The 21,865-nt window shown below is 32.9% G+C and overlaps 1 protein-coding gene across 1 annotated transcript in view; it reads left to right on the forward strand.

Moving 5' to 3' along the window:
* Positions 1 to 21,865, forward strand: part of LOC142317667 (katanin p60 ATPase-containing subunit A-like 2) — a 60,973-nt gene that overhangs the window by 21,996 nt on the left and 17,112 nt on the right. Inside the window, exons 5-7 of the mRNA XM_075354221.1 lie at positions 4,858 to 4,970; positions 7,057 to 7,253; positions 14,035 to 14,200. Coding sequence (XP_075210336.1) covers positions 4,858 to 4,970; positions 7,057 to 7,253; positions 14,035 to 14,200 — 476 coding nt within the window. The remainder of the gene's footprint in view (positions 1 to 4,857; positions 4,971 to 7,056; positions 7,254 to 14,034; positions 14,201 to 21,865) is intronic.

Here is a 21,865-nt window from a genome sequence, read left to right on the forward strand (position 1 = left end):
GGGGTGTTGTTTATCGAGTACTTGGACACAAGCGGAAAAAGGACAATCTTCTGTCGGCTCTCTCGACCCAAGACGGCGTTGTAGTTGAGAAAGATCGTGTTCTATCTCTTCTGATGGACGATCTGCTCCCCGATGATACTGAGGTTGGTGAGACCCCATATCATCGGAGAGTTCGAGCGGCGGTTGTAGGTTTTAACACAGACTGTGTGTCTTTGGAGATTACTGAGGCGGAAGTCCGCCAAGTAATCTGTAGCCTTGCTAGGAACAAAGCCCCGGATATGATGGTATTACGGTGGAGCTTTTTGTTCGCACCCTGCCTGTGATTCTTGGCTCATTGACTAGGGTGTTCAATAGGTGTTTATTCGCCTAGGTGTTTATTTTGCTGGAAGCGTGGTATTTTGAAGCTGTTATTCACAAGGACCCCACGGTCAGTTCTTCTTACCGTCCTCTGACGCTCTTGCCAGTTGTTGGAAAGGTTTTCGAGAAGGTATTCTACCTCCGCATTAATAGTAGGTTGACTTCAAATCACATGCTGATGGACGACTAGTATGGCTTTAGACCCGGCAAGAGTACAGAGGACGCGATTCTTAGGGTCCTAGATCTGGCTTCAGGCAGTGAGTGCAAATATGTACTCGGTGTCTTCTTGGACATATCCGGGGCATTTAATAACTTGTGGTGGCCCTCTGCCTTGTTCCAATTGCAGAAGCGTGGTTGCACGCGGAATGAAATTAGCACTCCCTCGAGCTACTTCAGCGATAGAACTGTTGTCCTTCGTGACGGCAGTTCGCAAGCAGGAAAGACCCTGTCCAAAGGTTGTCCACAGGACAGTGTATTAGGTCCACTCGTCTGGACCATCGAGTTCGACTCTCTCATGCGGCTGCGTTTGCCCAGTAGCTGTCGCGTTGTGGCTTACGCTGACGATGGGCTGCTGCTGGTCGAGGGCGGTTCGCGTGCGGAGATTGAGCTTAGAGCGGCACAGGCATGTAGGGTTTTACGGTTGTGGAGTCTTCAGCATAAGATGGTTTTCAGTGCGGAGAAAACCACTATGATGTTTTTGAAGGGCCGGCTAGCTGCAACTCGCCACCCGCGGGCTGTGCTGGACGGCCATTCAATTAGGTATGTCACTCTTCAGAAGTATCTGGGTGTTATCGTTGATGAGAGGCTTCTCTTCAAGGAGCACCTGCAGTATGTGGCGAAGAAGGCAGTTGATGCTTTCTTCGGCGTCGGTAGAGTAGTCCATCCCGATTGGGAGTTGAATTTCCGTACCATGCGGATTCTTTACAAAGGTGTTTGCGAGGCCATTATGTTGTACGCTGCGCCCGTCTGGGCTCATCGTTTGCGGTACCAATGTTATAGGGACATTCTATTACGAGCCCAGCGTCTTCTTTTATTAACGGTTGTCTGCGGTTACAGGACTGTCTCGCGAGAGGCAGTAACTGTGATCGCAGGCATAAAACCTGTGGATATTTCGGCTACCGAACGTAGCCAGCGATATGTTGCAAAGAAGGGCGAATATGTTGTAAATATGTTGCCTTATTACTTCAGGGCGTATGTGTGAGATCGAAGACCAAGGTTTCGACTCTTGGCAAGATAGGTGGAACGATTCTTCAATAGGTAGTTGTAGGCATGGTATATTCCCCAATGTTAGAGAGTTCGAGCGGTTAGCTGGGTATCCCCCAATTGGCACACGATGCAGTTCCTCTCCGGACATGGTGCCTTTAGGGATAAATTGGCTAGGTTTAGGTTGGTTGATTCCGGCTTCTGTCCGGACTGTAGGGTTAATGACACCGTGGACCATGTCCTACACATATGTCCCCGGTACGAAGCTGAGCGTACCAGAGTTACTACCGAACTCGAGAGAGTAAACTCCTTCTTGGATCTGCGAGTCAACTGGAGGACTCGCAGTGAGTGGACAATTGTTGCTGGCTTCCTTCGCTTCCTCGCCCTGTGCAGGACTGCCGAAGGAATTTAGTAGGTGATACGAACCTGGGTAGCTAGGGACCGCCTGGGCAGTTGACTGGCTGAAGGTAGGCGCTTTGGCAGCGTGCCACAGTTAGATTATTAAGAGATGTCATTTAAATGGAATTAGCTGTCGGCGGAGTTGCGGCCGCTGCCAACGGGCATAGAATTCCTTGTCCCGGGGGGTGCGGTCGCGCTTCGACGGGAGCATTTGTATGAGCATATGACACTGTCGGCGGGACGTGGCTGCATGCCGCTTAGGTGGCGTGCAGCGGCGTTTCAACGGCGGTTAATGGAAGAAGGTGAATGTCATGCGGGACTCCGGGATGAAGCTGTGTGGGAGTAGGCGTTTATTCTCCTCTCCACGGTAGACCGGACCGGAGTCCGTTAAACTTTGCACTCATGATGAGTATAATGTTAGCGGGGTTCTTTAAGGAACTAGGTCTAAATTTCGTTGCGATTAACACTTTTAGTGGGAAAGTTGTTGTTGTGGTTATTTATTGCCTCGAGTCCGAACATTCAATGAAATTGGCTCATTCAATGGTTAGAACTAGGCGCGGGGTCTTCAGTCCGCGGTTAGGTTTCTAGCTTAGTTCCTGAGGGCGACGTGGTAGCTGCAGGTGTCCGTTGTCTTCTTCTGAAGGCATAAACCTAAAACTATCTCGGGGTGAATTTACCGATGCAGATGCCCCGAGAGACATCTGCATCGGTGGCATCTCAGCGGGGCCTGAACTGAACGCTGTGGTATGTGATCAGTTTGAGGGCGAGAAGATGTCCACCGTTAAAGCCTATCAGGGCTAGGAATAGGGGGGGGGGGGAGTGGTGCAGCGACCAGAAGCGTCACAAGCCGGGTATCTTCCCCTACGGAGTTGGGATGTTGATGTTATCCATTGTCGGAAGAGGACCAAGTATTTTCATAGCGTTAGGTCTTCTAAACATGATTCCTGACGCTCTTTTGTGCAATAACAGGGAAACCATGGTGCAATAACAAGACCCATAGGGTATTGTCTTTAGAGTACTTGGTCATAAGAAGAAAAAAGACATTCTTCTGTCGACCCTCAATCCAAGATGGAGTTGTTGCAGACAAAGATCGTATTCGCACTCTTCTGATGAACAATCTGGTTTCAGATAACGCCGAGGTTGGTGAAATCATCGATGTGTTCGCAGGGAAGTCGTATGTTTTCGCTCTGAGAATTTGTCTTCTGAGATTATTGAGGCGGAAGTCTGCCAAATAATTTGGAGCCTGACTAGGAATAAAGCCCCCGGATATGATGTTGTCACAGTGACGCTCCTTGTTCGTACGTTGCCAGTGATTCTTAGTCCTCTGACTATGGTTTTTAATTGGATGGTTTTGCTGGACATTTCCCAGCGTCTTGGAAATGTGGTGTGTTGAAATTGCTCTTCAAAGGTAGTGACAAGGATCCCACTGTAAGTTCTTCTTGCTCTTGCCTGTAGTAGGTAAGGTTTTCGAGAGGGTCTTGTACCTCTGCATTAATTGTAGGTTGACTTCTACCCATATGCTGATGGACGACCAGTATGGTTTTTGCGCCGGCAAGGGCACAGAAGACGCAATTCTTAGGGTAATGGATCTGACTTCGTCCAGCGAGTGTAAATATGTACTCGGCGACTTTTTGGACATAATCGGGGCCTTCAATAACTTGTGATGGCCCTTTACCTTGTTTCAACTTCTAGCGTGGGTGCACACTAAATGAGATTAGAACTCTCTCGAGCTACTTCAGCGACAGACCGGCTCGGAAGTACCAAAGACCCTGACAAAAGGTTGTCCACAGAGCAGTGTTCTAGGTCCACTCATCTGGATCGTTGAGTTCGACTCTCTCATGCGATTGCGGATGCCCAGTGATTGCCGCATCATGGCTTATGCCGACGATGGGTTGCTGCTGGCAACCCATCGTCAAGGCCAACTCGCGTGCCGAGATAGAGCTCAGAGAGCAACGCAGGCATGTAAGGTTCTCAGGTTGTGGAGTCTTCAGCATAAGATGGTTTTCAGTGCGGAGAAAACCACTATGATGCTTCTTAAAGGTCGTCTAACCGTGACCCGTCACCCGTGGGTCGTGATGGACGGCCTTCCGATTAGGTATGTTACCGTTCAGAAATATCTGGGTGTCATCCTTGATGAGAGGCTTCAATTCAAGGAGCATCTTCAGTTTGTTGCAAAGAAGGCCATCGATGCCTTCTTTGGTGTTCGTAGAGTCATCCATCCCGATTGGTGGTTGAATTATCGTACCATGCTACCATGAATATTCTTTAAAAAGGTGTTTGTGAGGCCATAATGTTGTAGGCTACGCCCGTCTGGGCTCATCGTTTACAATTCCAAAGTTATAGGGACATTCTATTGCGAGCCCAGCATCTTCTATTGTTAGCTGATGTCTGTGACTACAGAACTGTCTCGAGAAAGGAATTATACAAGAAATTGAAGACCAAGGTTTTGACTCTTGGCAAGCTAGGTGGAACGATTCTTCTACTGGTTGATACACGCATGGTATAGCAAATGTTAGGGAGCTACGAGCAAAAAGATGGGTCTCCCCCAATCGGTATACAACTCAATTCTTTTCAGGACATGGTGCCTTTAGGAATAGTTTGATTAGGTTTGGTTTGGTTGACTCTGGCTTGTGTCTGGACTGTAGGATCTTTAATACTGTGAACTATGTCCTTTATGTTTGTTCCCGGTACGAGACTGAATGTACCAGAGTTGCCTCTCTCTTGTAGGCCAGACTGGAGTCCATAAATTAACCTAAGTCTTGTATGAACTGAAAGGTTGAGTTCACTAAGGGAACTAGGACTAAACTTGGTAGAAGGAGTATGAAAATTAGCCAATATGACTGTAAATAATTACTTGAAATAAGTCAATGGAATATAATTTTTCTGAATTTTTTTCAGGGAAAACCCTTTTGGCTAAAGCTGTAGCAACAGAAAGTAAAACAACATTTTTCAATATATCTGCAAGTTCTATAGTAAGTAAATGGAGAGGAGATTCAGAAAAACTTGTTAGGGTAAGAAAGTTTTCAAAATGTTATTTAAAAATTAGTTATGTATTACAGTGAAATCTCTCGATAGCATATGTAACTAGTACCAGAAGATATCTCTTGAAGTTGAAAGTGAGAACAGTTAGAGAGAACCTAGAGAAAAAAATTTACTACATTCATGTAAATGGCAAACATTTTTCTGTTTGTCATTGTTACAGTTTAGCATATTGTTTATTTACTCTTATCAGTTAACAGCATCTTCAGCCATACTATTGACAATGACATAATGTGTATAATACATTTACTATTCAGTCAGTGAGTTTACTTGAATTCAACAGAACTTAAAAGAATTTTATATAGAATTAAAATTATATTAATCTGATCAATCCAAGTACAGAATTAATAAAATAAAATAGTATGACATCTACCTTATTCCATAATCCAAGCAAGAGCGTTTTCGTGAGTACCTCGCATCATCATTTGCTCCATAATTTTTCAAATCTTTCATTGGAAATTTCACATTAAAATTCAAATTGTACATTGCAAATTGCACATTAAAATTAAAATTGTTAAAAGATCCTTTTCCAATTAAATCAAAACAAAAATAAAACAATTTTTTTTTATATTCAAAATTTTAAATTCTAAATTAAAATTAAAAATTATAAATTTCATATATACAAAATATGAGATCATTAATAAAAAAATTTAATTAAAAGTCAAAATTAAAATTAATAATTATAATTTGTAGTGCAGTGGAATATGATTACCAAAAGGATCGATTTTAGAAAAAAAAAGAATTAAATTGTTTCACACAATTCAATAAAATTAAAACATAAAAAAGAATAACATTTTTTTTTTAATAAAGATTTTATAGATTATTGTAAACTGAAAAATGTTATATGAAATTTTTTTTTAAATCTTTCTCAGAAAGCTACACTACAAGAAAAAGTAGGTATTTTCTCAGTATTTTTCTGAATGTATCAAGAAAACAATGATCAGAGTATAATTACAAAATGCTTAGTTAATTATAATATAAAAATTAGCAATTACAAAATGCATAGTTAATTGTAAGATAAAAATTAGACATGATTGAAATCCAAATTATTTATTTAAAATAAAAACACATAAAATAATTTTTCATTGACAGAGTAATAATGTTTCTATAAAAGAACATTTTTTTTATTTAATAAACTTATGGGAAGTTTTTTAAATGGTTCAAAAATTTATTAAAAATTGCAATGGAAGCATAATCAAACTTTTTCTCATATTGCTTGAGTTGCACAAAAAAAAAAGCTCTGCTGTCTTGTTTCATAGAAGTGGTTATTGTTATATTTTTTTTAAGAATAAGTGAATATTATTTTTAGTAAAGACTGCACTGAGATAATGACTCTCAATAAGTTAAGAGAGTTAAAACACATAAAATATGGTCTTCATCCATGTTTTATATTAGATAGTTATAATCCGTTAAATTTAAATGATAACATTTTGAACTACTAACTTACATTTTTTAAGTCTTTTTAAATGATTATCTTTGGATGTAGATACAGTTGTGTCAACTGTGTATATCTCAAATACCATAACCACACCTATAAACTCCTTTTCTATATTTTTATTAAGAGATTGCTTTATGGAAATGTTTTAAGTTAAAATGAGTGCAGAATATTTTATTTTATTCATAATTTTATTAATATTTTATGTTCTGTATATGAAATTGGCACTAATAGTTATGCTAATAATATGTAGTTGATAAAACAAACTTCATCTGTGATACAATTATCACAGATTAGGTTTGTTTATTTTTAATGAGTAATTCTCCTTCATCAAAAAATGAAAAAAAAATCAAGAATCCTTCTATATAAAATAAGGAAGACAAATAATAATACAAAAAATTAGATAATTAAACAATGCAAATAATAAAAAAGCAAATTATTTTATCATACATGTTTTTGTTGTTCATAGTGTCCACTTTTTTGAATATTTTATAAAGAAACATTTTTTCAAATTAGTGTGAAGGTAGTAAAAGCATTTACTACTTTATTCGCTTGAAGAAATATGGGAATTTATCTAAAAATATGGCACAACTTCTATTAAGTACTTTTAAATATTTTTATAGGTTTTGTTTGAAGTGGCAAGACTTCAGGCTCCATCAACAATATTTCTTGATGAACTGGATGCTTTAGCATCAAAACGAGATGGTCTGATAGAACATGAAGCATCACGAAGATTAAAAACTGAATTGCTCATACAACTTGATGGACTTGCCCAAACAGAAGATAAAGTTTTCCTTCTAGCTACATCTAACTTACCATGGTACGTACTAATTAAGTTCATGAATGAAATATCATTACAATTTTTTTCGATTCAACATATTTTCTTTTAAATCAGTGATGAGCAGCTTTTTTTTTTGTAAAATAAGAGTCAAGGTTTGAATTGCTAATTTCTTAAAAAATTTATTCTTTTCACCATACATTCTTTTCACATAGTGCGTTTACAATGTCACACAACCCAAAATGATCCTGCACTTGAAAGTTTGTTGTTAAAGAATTTCTGGTGAGGCAGATATTTTGCTGAGACACTCCTAGGCAAGAGCAAACTGCACAGATTACATGGCTTGTTGTCCTTCCATCTGTCAGTAGTTGCAGCAGTACAAGCCTGCTTTTTCAGTACAGTGTATATTTAGTGTTGTACATTATTTAATGTATTATTCTGAATGCTAGAATGTTTATAAGGCTAATTTTCCTTGTAGTTCCTTATAGCTAAACCAAATAAGTTAACTATTTTTTCTTAGTTTGGATTATAGTTCGGTTTAGATTTCATGAAAGGGGAAATGTAGCAAATCATGAACATCACAGGCATCTGTCAGTGTTGTAATGATGACAATTACGTAAAACACTGATCGGTCACTTTTACATTCTCCAGGAAAGCTTCCTCAACAAACTGACTTTCAGTAGGAAGCTACTACAAAAAATAACTGTAAATTATACCCATATCAAATCAGAGAAGTGCAAGAACCCTGAAGCCTGATAACTTAATAACAGATAATTTCAGTATTATAGGTGGTTCAGACATTTCATTTTGTTTTGGACAGTGTCTTTTTTTATTTTCTGGATATATTATCAGCCAAAACAACAGAGTATGAAGTTCTGACAATTCTCATGTTTATCATAAGGTCCCTGCATACTCAAGAAAAAAAAAAACATCAGTGTTTGGTGTGGAATTTTGCGATTAGATTTTTTTCACAGAATGCCTCAGCTTCATTTTGTACTAAGAAACATTAACTATAAAATAGTATTTAGAATATTATAAATTTTGTAGCCACTTGAAAATGGAAAAGAGAACTGCTGGTTACATCAAGATTGTGCTATATGCCATACTGCTGATTCAACTGTAGAGTTATGTGAATTTTTCAATGACTACATAATTTCTTGCTGAATATGGCCCCCATGATTCCCACTGATCTCTCACCACTTTTATTTACGGGATCATCTGAATGGGATTGTTTTTAAGAACAAACTGCATACTTTAGATGAATCAAAAGAAAATATTGAAGACAGTGCCTCTAACATCAATGCAGCAACTCTAAGGAAAGTTAAACTGAACTTCAAGAAATTAATTATTCTTGTCATTAAATAAATATAATTTGTTTTACACTTTGATTGTATCACTTAATAAACACTCTGTATTAAATTACCTAATCCAGTGATAAAAATTACTGGTTGCAATAATGTTGAACGTTTATTTTTATATGTAATGCATCCTTTGAGAGTGAATTGCCAAACTCTAATTTGTCAGAAGTATTTTTGAACTTTAAATTGCATTCCTTGATTTTGATTATTCTTGTATCACATAGAACATTTCAGATTGGTATCTTTAACCATTTTGAGCTGATTTGTGTATATTACCTTTGGAGTTGTACGATGTACAAACATGAGACAAGAGTTATTATCTTCATCTTTGTTTTAAATCAATGAATATGGTATTTGATGAAACATATTGCTGAACACACATTTTTAAGGGATTTTTATTTGCGATAATTCATTTCTTTAATGAAGTACTGAAAAAAGGGAAAAATGTTCTCATGTTCAAAGGTACAGGGAACTTTATGATTATCATGATACTAGTTATAATCAATATCACACAAAAAACACTTTGTGACACACGGTAGTAATTTGAACTCCATTCATATTAACCCTAAACCAACATCAGAATAATATGGTAAGTAACTTGTTTTTCTAATTCATCAGACATTGTCACTTTATAGTGTTATGTGTTCATATTTTAAAAGAAAACGAAGATAAGGAGTTCTTGTCTAAGCATACTGTTGTAGCTACACTTTTGGGTCAATCAGATAAGTAATAAATGAAAAAACTACTCAATTAAATTGTATGTAAAGCATACTTACGCAGTTCTGTACAAGAAAACTGATTTTTTGTTATTTTATTTTGTTTCCTTTTGAAAGAGTATCAACTCATTCTAATCTAAAATTTTACAGTCGAAAGTTTTGATCCATACAAAATCAAAAAATCACTACAATAAAAAAAACACGTTTCAACTCACTCACCACCCAACTCATTGCATAAGCACATATGAAAAATGCACCAGCACACAGTCAACATGACCTCAAATTTTTTCGACCTTAAATTGAGCATAACTCAAAAATGACTTCATCAAATCTTCATCAAATTTTTACATTTACAACTTTAGATACACTACTACAGCATATGTAAATTTCAATGAAATTGACCTAGTAGTTGTGGAGATTTTCTAACCACAAGATTTTATACATAGGCCTATATATGTATATATAAAGCACTATGTATAAAATCAATATATATGTATGTGTGTGTGTTCATACACACATCTATATATATATATATATATATGTATATGTATATATATATATATATATGGAAACCCGATAATAAATAAAATGTTACCATCATACTCCTCGTACCTTAAAATGAAAAGAAAGTTTATTTTCACTCCCACACTTCTACCATGCAACCAAAAGTAAATCATACTTTTCTTCAAAAAGGCAGTATAAAGTTTTCAAAAAATGTAATGTATTTTGATTTAGGTAGGTATTAACAAAAACATGTGCTAAGTTAAAAAATAAATTTGAATAATTTTTACAATTTTTTTGAAAATTTTATTTAAATAAAATAATACTAGAGATTTATGATGACATAAACTATATTTTTTCTAATGGATTTCAGTCCATCTGCATCTGGCTCTTATTAGCTAGTAGATACAGAGTTGTTCTACCACTATATATAATGCATGGATTCTGCAACATAGGACTAACCAACTGTTTGAAAAGGTTAAGAATTGACTTGCTAAAGAATGATTTTTTCCCTCTTTCAGTCTCCCTTTTAAGCAACTATTCAACAGTGAAACAATATAAAACTAAATAAAACAATATAAACAACAAAACAATATAAAGCAATTAAGCAATTGCTTCCAAATTTAGCAAATGACTGCCATTTTGGTTAGATTTATTGTAGCCCAAAGTTTTTTATGTCAAACTGTTTGTTTTTCAATGTGCTTTAAAATAATGCATCACAACTCTACTCTTTTCATTTAAAATGTTTGGGTTCCCCTCCCTCCAGTATTAGATTTTGACTATGGTGTCTCATACAAAAAGTACATAGTTTCAAGATAAGAACATTTCCTAAATTTCATTTTTTACATTTAATATCAATTTTTTCTTTGTTGTTTACTGATTGGTAGCCTTTCAAAATAAAATTCCAGTGCTCAAACATCTTAATTTATCTATAATTGTATCTGTTTTATTATGGCATCTGTGACTTTTCTTTATTTAATTTTAATTTTGCATCTTAGGTCAAGAACATACTAAAACCATGAAATCTGAAGTAGCACATCTTAAAAAGCATGAAAATAAAGTAAAGACATTAATAGTAATGAAATTCTCCTACATGCCGCTGCTTTGAAAATACAGTAAAATTCTGGTCATATCATACAGTAAAATTCTGGTCATAGTAAAATTCTGGTCAGTGAAATTATGTCATATTTGTACTTATCCACATTAACTGATCACTAGTTCTAAAAAAAACTAGTCAAATTGTTCTGTCTAAAAGTGAACATATAGGAAGGAGCTGCACTGGTCTCTGATGCTTCTCAAATGTAATGTTTTTGATGTCGTTTGGGTGTGACCTTAACGTATATTTCACCATATCTCAGAGTTACCTCAAGTGCTGCTGCCTCTTCACTGCTTCAGTATGTGAAATTACTGTTGCCAGTTCATAAGTACCACCTGCAATTTTGGTTTCCCTGGTGTCAATTCCAGACATAAATTTGCTATCAATGTGATTTTGTGACCGAGGTCAACTTATATTGTTCATTTCCATACCCTCACATTCTTGCAGTCGGCTTGTGATATTCAGTACATCAGTCATTTGTTCATCAGATACGACTTTTGTTCATCAGATACTGAACAGTCATTTGTTCATACGACTTTCGCATGTGTTTTTTATTATTACTATATTTCATTTTACGCTGTTCAAAGATTTGGTAACAGTATATTCAATCTATAAATTTAATTAAATCTAAATTTAATCTGTTATTGTAAATAAATAAACAGATCTTTTATTCTGATCAGTACATAAAAATACATTATATAAATCATGGTAGGAATGGGTGAATATGATGAAACTGCTCCAGAATTTGATCAGATGGATCAAATGAAACTATGGTCAAATGAAATACTGATCAGAGCAGATCACTAAATATACAATTATAAAATAAAAGTAGAGATGATTGAAGTCCATATTAATTATTTAAAATATAAATAAATTAAGATTCAGAAGGCATTAATGAAGTAATCTTCATTAACGCCTTCGCTCAAATAATTTTGAGTGCATGTTTAGGTACATGTTGAATGGAGTTGCAGAAAATACAGGGTTTTCTTTTAACTTTTTAATTAGTATTATTTAAAATTTAATCCACAGAGTAATACTTTTAAAAAATTAAATTTTTTTAAATTTTATTTTAAATGAATTGGTGAGAAGATTTTTTTAAAAATGGTATATGATAGTTTATACAAATTTCAGCTGAATCCTAATAAGGCTCTTTCTCATAAGCTGAAGTAATGTGTTGAGTTATATGAAGATTGTTTTGTTATCTGGTTTTGTAGCAGTGTTATGTTTTAAGAAAAGTGACTATCCTTTTTAGAGCAAAGATCACTCATTCATAAATATAAACTCAAGAACAAATTATCATTTTTAATTTTCTAGATTTTGAGCAATCTACATATACTTTGGACACCAAATAGTGATCCCAAAATCCATTTTTGTATCTTAAATATTTTTTGATTCTTTTTATTCTTTTATCTTTACATATTTTTATATCTTCTGATTTTTTGAGCGAGCCCAAAGAGCTGATATTACCCTTTGGATGGAAATAAACAATAGCATAATAAATACTTAATATGATGACAAGCTTAGCATTGTGTTAAGGTGCTTCAAAGTAAAACAGTACAGTTTGATTTTGTGCAAATTAAATCGGTTTGATCATCTCAAGAGAATTTATTATCTAACAAATAACCCACAAATTTTACTTTATGGGAAATAGAGATACTTTTGTTATCATTAATGGAAATTCTATCCGCAGAATTTCCAATGTTATGTCAACTTGAGAAACATAATGTAAAATTTTTATCTGCACATAAAATAAGATGGTTATAATCCATCAAAACAGTTTGTTTTAATTTGCTGTAATATTTTTCTTGCACAGTAATATACTTCCAGAGGTTACTGATACTATAGGTAACATGGTACCAAGTTATATTTGTCTACAATATAGTAAAATTGAAAATAACAGTTTTCATAAAATGACAAGAATGTATTGCATAAATACAACATAAAAATTCAAATTATTCTGATTAAAAGTGTAAATTAGTTTGTACAGATTAGTTATATTGGCATAAATTACTTGGAATTGCCATTATATCAAATTTTCAGTTTGTGATAAAATTGTATGGAGTCAGTAAAACGTTTGAAGTTACTTATTTGTGTATTGTTCCTACAACAAAGCCATCAGGTGTAAAGTGAAAGGAAGACTGATGTTGGGAATAGTAAAGTAATTTATGAATGATTATAGAGATTAGAATCAAGATAAATTCCATTGCTTACACAAGGCAAGCATTAACTTTCTTTCTTTGTCTACTATGTTGTGTAATTGTGCAGTCTATCTACAAAATAATGGTGGAGATTCAGTCATAATTGTGAACAAAGTATGACAAAAATGAAGTATACATCAATGAAGAGAAATTTTCCTAGAATCTTACCTCTTCAGTAGATTTTAATATCTCCTCTTTTAATTGCCCTGCAGACATAAAGATCTTACTATTTATATGACAAAGAACAACAAACAACAATATTCAAATACTAAAATATTATACCAAAATATTTGTTCTAAAAATGAATTATAGCTTCATTACTGGAAATAATTTCATTTAAAAACTCCCCATTATGATCTAATCTATAGTAAATTCAGTCATTTAATTTTGTCTGGCAGGTAAATTTTATTCGTCACCTGAAATTTATAATTCATAAAATTTTGTTTTATAAAACTTTGTGAACAGTGTTTTTGAAACACTAAAACTCTGCAGAACATTTCTGTACCAATTTTTTCAGGATACCCAAATAACTTATTCTCACAGCTTCAATGGTCTTGTTAGACACTGACGGTCATTCTGAATGTGATTGCTTCAGTTGGTTGTTTCACAGAGTTGTTTGTCCCATCAGCAAATGTTATTTTCATATAGTGATTTTCATTAAACATGCAATATTATTCATACTAAACAATAGCAACTGACTGAAACTTAGCGACCAAAACAAATTGAATGTTCCTCTGCACCATAATAAGAATGACTTACAAGCCTGATGCAGCCATTGACCTTGTAACACAGCACATTGTTACTAGTACTTGTTAACACTTGAAAGTTTGGACAGTTTCTCAATATTTTGACATATACTTCATGTCTTTGTCATGCCTTGTTCCAAAACTATGGCTGTTTGAAACCCCACTTTTATTTTACAGACATACAATAAAATATCTATATTTTGTTTAGGGATTTAGATCCTGCGATACTTCGAAGGTTGGAGAAAAGAATTTTAATTGATCTGCCAAATACAGAAGCACGTATGTCAATGATGAAGCATCATTTACCACCAGTAATTATTGAAAAAACAACACCTCAACTCAAATGTCGGATTGATTATGAACAGTTAGCTCAGGTTTGTAAAAAAAAAAATCAATTATTACTAAGTAACCTAGATTTTTTCCTCCAAAAATATACAGGTAGGAAGATTTTTAATGAAATTTGATATTATATGTTTTATATTAAATTGAGAAAGGCCATTTGTTAAGAGAATATCTATTAAAGGTAGAAGTGAAGTATCATTTTTAGTCCAAACAGTACAATGAAATACCTGTTGTAATAATCAAAGGCAAGCATTATTTACATAATGGATAAAACATAAAAATCTATTTCAATTAGAATAAGGTACTATTAAGGCGGAAAATGCACAATAGGCTGTCTGCAGGCTTCAAATCTTGAAATTTGGATGTTAGTGTCCATGTGCGTCCTAGTCAAGATACCACTCTCTCCAGCACAATATGGAAAAGCTGGCAGTTGGGAATAAGAGAGGCGAGCTCAATAGAGAACAATCAGGTCTTATATTGTAACATGTTTGATTAATCATAGTGATAACTCAGATATATATAATATATCATATTAGTACCTCAGATTTGTGTGACAATATTTAATTCATTATAGACCATTATTTGAGGTAGGAAGAGAACTGAAAATCACCTTGAGTTTTGCGGTTTTTTTCTGTAATGTTTTGGTGATTAGATGATGTATATAATATTAACACCTAGCATAGTTACTAACTCCAGGAATGCATCTGAAACTACTTATTTTAATTACATGTAAGTACCTACTATTTGTATGCAAGTACTTAGTATGTAAGTACCTAGTATCAAAATTATTTTTTGAAACTCATATTCAGACACAGGAAAAAGTACGATTTTTGTTATTAAGATAATAATTATTATGTTTTGCGCTAAGAACAGTATGATTTCTATGTTGAGTACTGTTTACCTTTCTTAGCTTCATTATTTTATTATATGTTGACACATTTTGAAATAACTCCATTGTTCAAACTTATTGTACTGGTACTTTTAAATTTGTGGTAGTCTTTATGTAATGTTTAGTCTAAGCCCCTCCCTTTATTTGGCATCATGCCATATCTGGCCTTCTTCTTGTTTATTTGTTATTAACAGTTAGACTTATCTTGTAATTTTCTTCCTACTTGTCCAATGTATGTTGTACTACATTTTCATTTTGTTTTGTATGTGCCATTACTGTTGTATATATCTTTTTTTAGTACACTACTATTAAAAATCTTTTTTAATGAATTATTTGTATTCAAATTCAGAAACCTTCGCGAGTGTGCGCACAACTCACTTAAGTTTCATCACTATCGGATGAACGGTTTAGGAAGGCATAAGAGAGACATACATTTTTTTTTCAGACATTATATATATATATACTAAAGAATTATTTAATTGGATAAATTTCTTTTCCCATAAATGTTAATTTATTCCATTTAAAGGTTCCTTTATCATTTGTTGTTTTAATTTAATTTCTTTTATTTCTATTTTTATTCGTTTTTCTGATCATTTCCTTTTTATACTTGTTATTTTCTGCTGTATGTAAAATAGTGTTTAACCCTTTTTTATTTGTTGGTTTCTTTAACGGTAATTTATGTAATCTATCTATCATGTATCTAAAAACTGCTAATTCATTGGGTGATCTGAATAGTAAGCTATGTTGTTATTTGTATAAGTTTATTTTCTGCATACTTAAAAATCTAGATTATTATTTCTTTTTATTGTTAGGTCTAAAAAATTAATAGTTTCATCTCCCTCTTTTTCCATCGTATATTTAATGTTATAATGAAATTTGTTCATTTCTTCCATAATCTTTTCTTTATTATTATCTATTTCTTTTTTAATTATTAATAGTGTTGTCACTTAACATATTATAAGTAACTGTTTTTTATTATATCTGGTATATTTTTTTCTTCCATATTCTCTAGGAATACTTCACTTGTTATTGCTGGTAGTAGGGGGATACCCATGCCTAGTCCATCCTTTGCTTTCCACAATTTATTATTAAATTTAAATTGGTTTTGTAGAAGAATTTTTTCTAATGTTTAAATAATTTCTATTTTCAATTTATTATTTATCTTTCCTTATTTAGTCTAAAATCTTTGTTTTTTTTTTAATGGCACTATCTTTTAATTATGCAACACATTTAATAAAAGAAGGACATACCTCAATGAAAATGGAATAATCAATGAAATTAATTCACAGTTGTATTAAAGGAAAAGAATGAATATTTTAGAAAATGTATAAATCTTCAAATTACAAATAACAATAAAACAATCATAAATAGACAGATCAATAATTAATTGGATGCCCTTTTTCAAGAACCTCAATTTATTAATAATAGGAAATAGATAAATAAAATTAAAAGATAAGTACAACCGTCAATAACAAATAAACAAGAAGAAGGCCAGATATGGCATGACGCCAGATAAAGGGAGGGGCTTTGATTAAACATTATATAAAGTCTAGCAGAAATTAAAAAATAACAGTACAGTAAGTTTTGACAACAGAGTTATTGCAAAATTCATTAACATATAATAAAAGATGACACTAAGAAAGGTAAACAGTACTCAACATAGAAAAAAGTATGATATCTTGTGTGTTATCATACAGCATTACAAACTGATTTTATGTACGTTAATGTTCTGTAATTCTTTTAATGGGAAAGTTATAATTTATTTATTTTATTTTTAATTAATTGATTTTTTGTTTTATTTATGTTAATAAAATTTTCTCTCTTATAATGTTAAAGTTTAGATGTAATTTCTATTTTGTTATACATGATTATTACAAGTTTTATACACAATTCTTACAAATAGATATATTTAAGCAGAAAGATTAATTTGTTCTGTTTAATATCTTTTAAAACAGTTACAAAAATTAAATAATGTTTAAGCATAGAATTATTTTTTTTTATTTTTCACTGTTATAAATTTTTATATAAACCGAGTTAAATAATTTGTTCGTATAAGTATTTACAACAATAATAAGAAAGTGTTTAATATTTGGTAATTGAAGGGGCCTGAGTAATTGCATCAACTTGAACTTTTAGTCTATTATTTTTCTTCAAATTCTTTTCCAAAAAAATTGTTATATTATTTTCAAAAAGAAAATGTAACATTCCTGTTATATATATTTTTTAATTTTTATCAGTTGAAAGGGCTAAGAAAATAGAAGCCCTGTAGTTTACAAGGCTCCCTGAATTTATTCAAAATCATTGAGTTTTTTTTAGTGGTCCTTGGATGCAGATCATTTTTCTGTATTTTTTTCAAAGACCTCTTCAAGTATTTCAGTATTACAGCACTATTTCTTTTTCTGGGATTAGAAAAGTCCACATCTCAATAAAGTTAGTGGTATTTCCCCCTTTTGCACAAGGAGAATTTGATCAAAGTTTTTTTGGACATTAAGTTATTTTTTCATAAGACTGTATTTTTATAAAGATCTTGAGTAATGGTAATAGTTTTCTTGTATAAAGACAACAAAGGTAAGTATATATATAATTAATTATAATTTATAACGATTCAAAATCATTTTATTTACAATATAATAATTTATTTTTTCATTCCAATGACGTTTATATGTTTTTAAGTAATCTATTAATGTCTTTATCATGTTTTAAAATCATTTACCATTTAACACTATTAACTTAAATTCATGTGTCTTCTTTATTCTTCCCTTTTTGTCTCTTTATAATTACTGGTAAAATAAACTTATAACTGCATTAAATTAAAAATATAAACAATTACAATATTTGTGTTTAAAAAACAATGTAAAAATAAAATTAAACAAATACCATTATTATCTGTAAATAAAAAATATATTGTTAAGAGCATTACAAAAAAGGATTTGGGAAAAACTAGAAAAAGAATTAGGAGAATACCGAGTATGATTTAGAGTCTGGAGGTCTTGTAGTGAAGAGATATTTAATCCTAGCACAAGAACACAATTTCATACATTAAAATCTAAAATGTTATTCTTTTGTTGACTTCAAAAAAGCATATGATTCAATAGTTAAGGAAACAGTGATCAGATTTTTAGAAGAAATAGGAACAGATGACAAAACTAGAGGCATAATCAAAGAGACTTAAGTTATAGTATCAAAAGTAAAGTTTAGAGGTAATATTTCAGAACTATTTAGAAAAGAGACAGGAGTCAGACAAGATGAGATTTCTCTAATACTATTTATTATAGTATTGGAGAAAGTAATAAGAGAATGGAGAAAAGAATAAGAAGAGGAATTATAGGAACAAAGTTAGGAAGATCAGGGATGGAAGTAGATTGTCTGGTTCTTGCAGGTCATAGCAATTTTATTAAAAGACAAAAGTGACAAAAAAATAAATAAAAATATTATAGAAAATAGCTGATACAGCTTCAGATTACAAATTTCTTTTGAAAAGAAGAAGTAATGATTAAAGATATCAACAGAATGTGTTCATGATGTAATGTAATGTTGTGAAGAAAGATAACACCAAGGAGATGAAAATGAAATATAGAAAAATTAAAAGAGTTGATAAATTTAAATATCTTTGAAAACGGTTAAAGTTTTCAACCGTTGTAGGTTTTAAACGTTGTAGGTTTTCCTGTTGGTTTAACGGTTCTCATTCAAGTATGTTCTCATTCTAAACGCATATGCTTTTAGAATGAGAACATACTGGCAAGAAAAGAAAAAGGAAAATCAAAAGAAATTGTGATTGCAAGCTCAGTATACATGTATAAATAGTTGAGCTGCTTTTTATCCTTTACATCATTGATTCCCAAAGTCATCCAGGTGGACCCCCAGGGGACCACGGGAGACTCGACGGGAGTCTACGTTGGCGTGACAAAAAAATGGGGGTTCACAATTCATCTGGTTTCGATAGTGAAGAACTAAAATGTTGGCTTGACTTTGAGTATCAATCTAGGCAGATAATGTTTTGAGAAGCTCAGCGACTGTTACTTGTAAAAACTTACATATTCCATATTCAGTACAACGAACGTGTCGAGACTTACAAAGCGCCGCCGCTGCCGCCGTCCGCAACGCTTGTTCAGACGTGCAAAGGGACGAAATACGACTTCTGGTGTGTGTGCTAGCAATCTTGCATGAACTTGTTTGATTCTTCACTAATATAAATACGATTGCCAAGGATAAACGTTACTCATTTGTTTCCGGAATTTCGAAAAGAAAAGTAAAGTGAATAGATGTTAGCGTTTGCCAGTGTCGGAAAAAGTAGTAAGTACTTACCTGCTTTTTTGTTATACTTACTTTTATTTTATTTATTGTTTATTTATTTATTTGACAATTTATTGTACACGTCAGTAAACAAAAAATGTACAAATTACAAAAAATACGTAGGTACAAAAAGCGAGGCTTATTCCTAAAAGAAATCTCTTCCGTTTAAGGATTTATTAATTTTTGGTCTAAATTTTTTTCAGATACATCAAAAACCTATTGGAATCAACTTAAAAACTGATCCTGAACATACCATTTCCCGGTTGTAACCCTTATTCTGTAACACGTTGTATATTTTCATAAATTGTACCTGTCTTTACCTACTCGTAACGTGCATCAAAGTAATAAATAAATGATTAAAATCGCAGAGTTGTGATATCAAAATATTGGTTATTTTAAAGTATTTTCTATAGAATTTACAGAAATATATCAAAATATAATTAATGAAAAAATGTTTTACATCACATTAAAATCGGTTCAGCCATTTTCATAAAACTTTATTATGGATCTTACCGATTTATTGCTTTAAATAATTAGAATCAGTTTGCCGCTGGTACTTATTTCATTGCAATAATTAATTAATACTATTCTGTTAAAATAGTCATATCCTGTTAAGTAAGACCGCCTTGAGATTACTAAAACAAAGTTTTTTTTTTATTTACCGGTAGGTAACTGATACGAAACATGGCTGAATCTAAGAAGAAATGTCGACTGTACAGTGTTGATTATTTAAAATTTGGATTTCTTCCATCAAAGGCAGACAAGCGATTGCCTATATGCCTTTTGTGCAGCAAAATTTTGAGCAATGACTCTATGACACCATCGAAGCTCAAAGATCATCTAAGAAGGTGTCATCCTGATAAAATAGGTAAAGATTTGAAATATTTTCAAACATTGAAGGAAAAATATGAAAAGAGACCTACCGTGCACAGTATGTTCGCTTCAACGTCTGAAAGTAACGATGATGGCTTGCGGGCATCGTACAATATTTCATTACTTATAGCGAAATCTGGAAAACCGCACACCATTGGAGAACAGTTAATTTACCCGCTGTTGAAGAGGTTTTAAAAACTGTTCTGCACAAATCTCCATTTGACATACTCAAAAGAATTCCTTTGAGTAACAATACTGTACAAAGACGTATTGATGAAATGAGCTCTGATATTGAAAGTTTCTTGTGTAATTATCTGCAAACAACTCATTTTTCTATTCAACTGGACGAGTCAACTTTACCTGGTAATGAAGCATTATTATTGGCATATGTTCGATTTGTTATGGACGAAGAAATTCATGAAGAGCTACTATTCGCGAAAACTTTGGAGACGGACACTAAAGATGAATCAATATTTAATGTCCTGTGTGATTTTTTAACGAAAAATCAATTCCATTCACAAACGTCATTTCGGTGGCAACAGATGGAGCTCCTGCCATGGTCGGTCGATATCGTGGGTTTATAAGCCATCTTAAAAGAATTATACCAGGTAACTGCAATTCGCTGTGTCATCCACCGACAACACCTAGTAGCGAAAAATCTGAGTGATAGATTGCACCAATCGCTTAAACTTGTAATTAATGCTGTTAACAAGATAACAAGCAATGCATTGAATACGCGTTTATTTGCCCAATTGTGCGATGAAAATGATGAAGACTTCCAACGATTGCTCTTACATACTGAAGTACGCTGGTTGTCGAAAGGTGCATGTTTAACAAGATTTTACTCACTTTTTGAATCAGTTTTAGAGTTTCTGGAAGGTAAAGATTCAGATTTAAAAGAAAACCTGATCACTTTGAAAGCTGACATCGCGTATTTGATAGATTTGTTCAAAAAATTTAATGACATTAACTTACAATTACAAGGGGACAGTCTCAATTTAATAAAAACAAAGGGTGTAATTTCAGCTTTTCTTGGAAAATTGAAATTTATAAAGCAAAATATTAGTCGGCGCGTATTTTCCCAGTTTTCAAACTTGTCACAGGTATAATGGCTTGATGAGGATATTCAGACATACGTTCAACATTTAATTGCCCTGCATGATGACTTCAAAATCAGATTTGAAGATATTCTGACGATGGAAATACCACCATGGATCATAAATCCATTTGATGAAACGGAAGTGGAGAATGTGATATTACAAGAGGAGCTACTCGAGCTTAGCACTAATGAGGAGCTGAAGGTGAAATTTAAAAGAGTGTATCAAACATTTTGGCTGCAGGCAGAAATACCCGAAAAATATCCTGGACTGTGGGGAATTGCGAGAAAGCTTTTGATAGCGTTTCCCTCGTCATATCTTGTCGAAAAAAGTTTTAGTGTCGTTACAAACCTTTTATCAAAAAAAAGGAGCAGATTCAATTTCACAGAACGGGGAGATTTGCGCTTATTCCTAACAAAACTGAAGCCAAATATTGATAATTTGCTGTCAATCCATCAAGTACATCCCTCCCATTAAAATTGTAACTATTTTGTGATTATCATTGTAGAAGTTACATTACGTTATTAATGTTTAATTTTAATTAT

The sequence above is a fragment of the Lycorma delicatula genome, chromosome 1 (assembly GCF_047948215.1).
Source record: "Lycorma delicatula isolate Av1 chromosome 1, ASM4794821v1, whole genome shotgun sequence".
Lineage (NCBI taxonomy): Eukaryota > Metazoa > Arthropoda > Insecta > Hemiptera > Fulgoridae > Lycorma > Lycorma delicatula.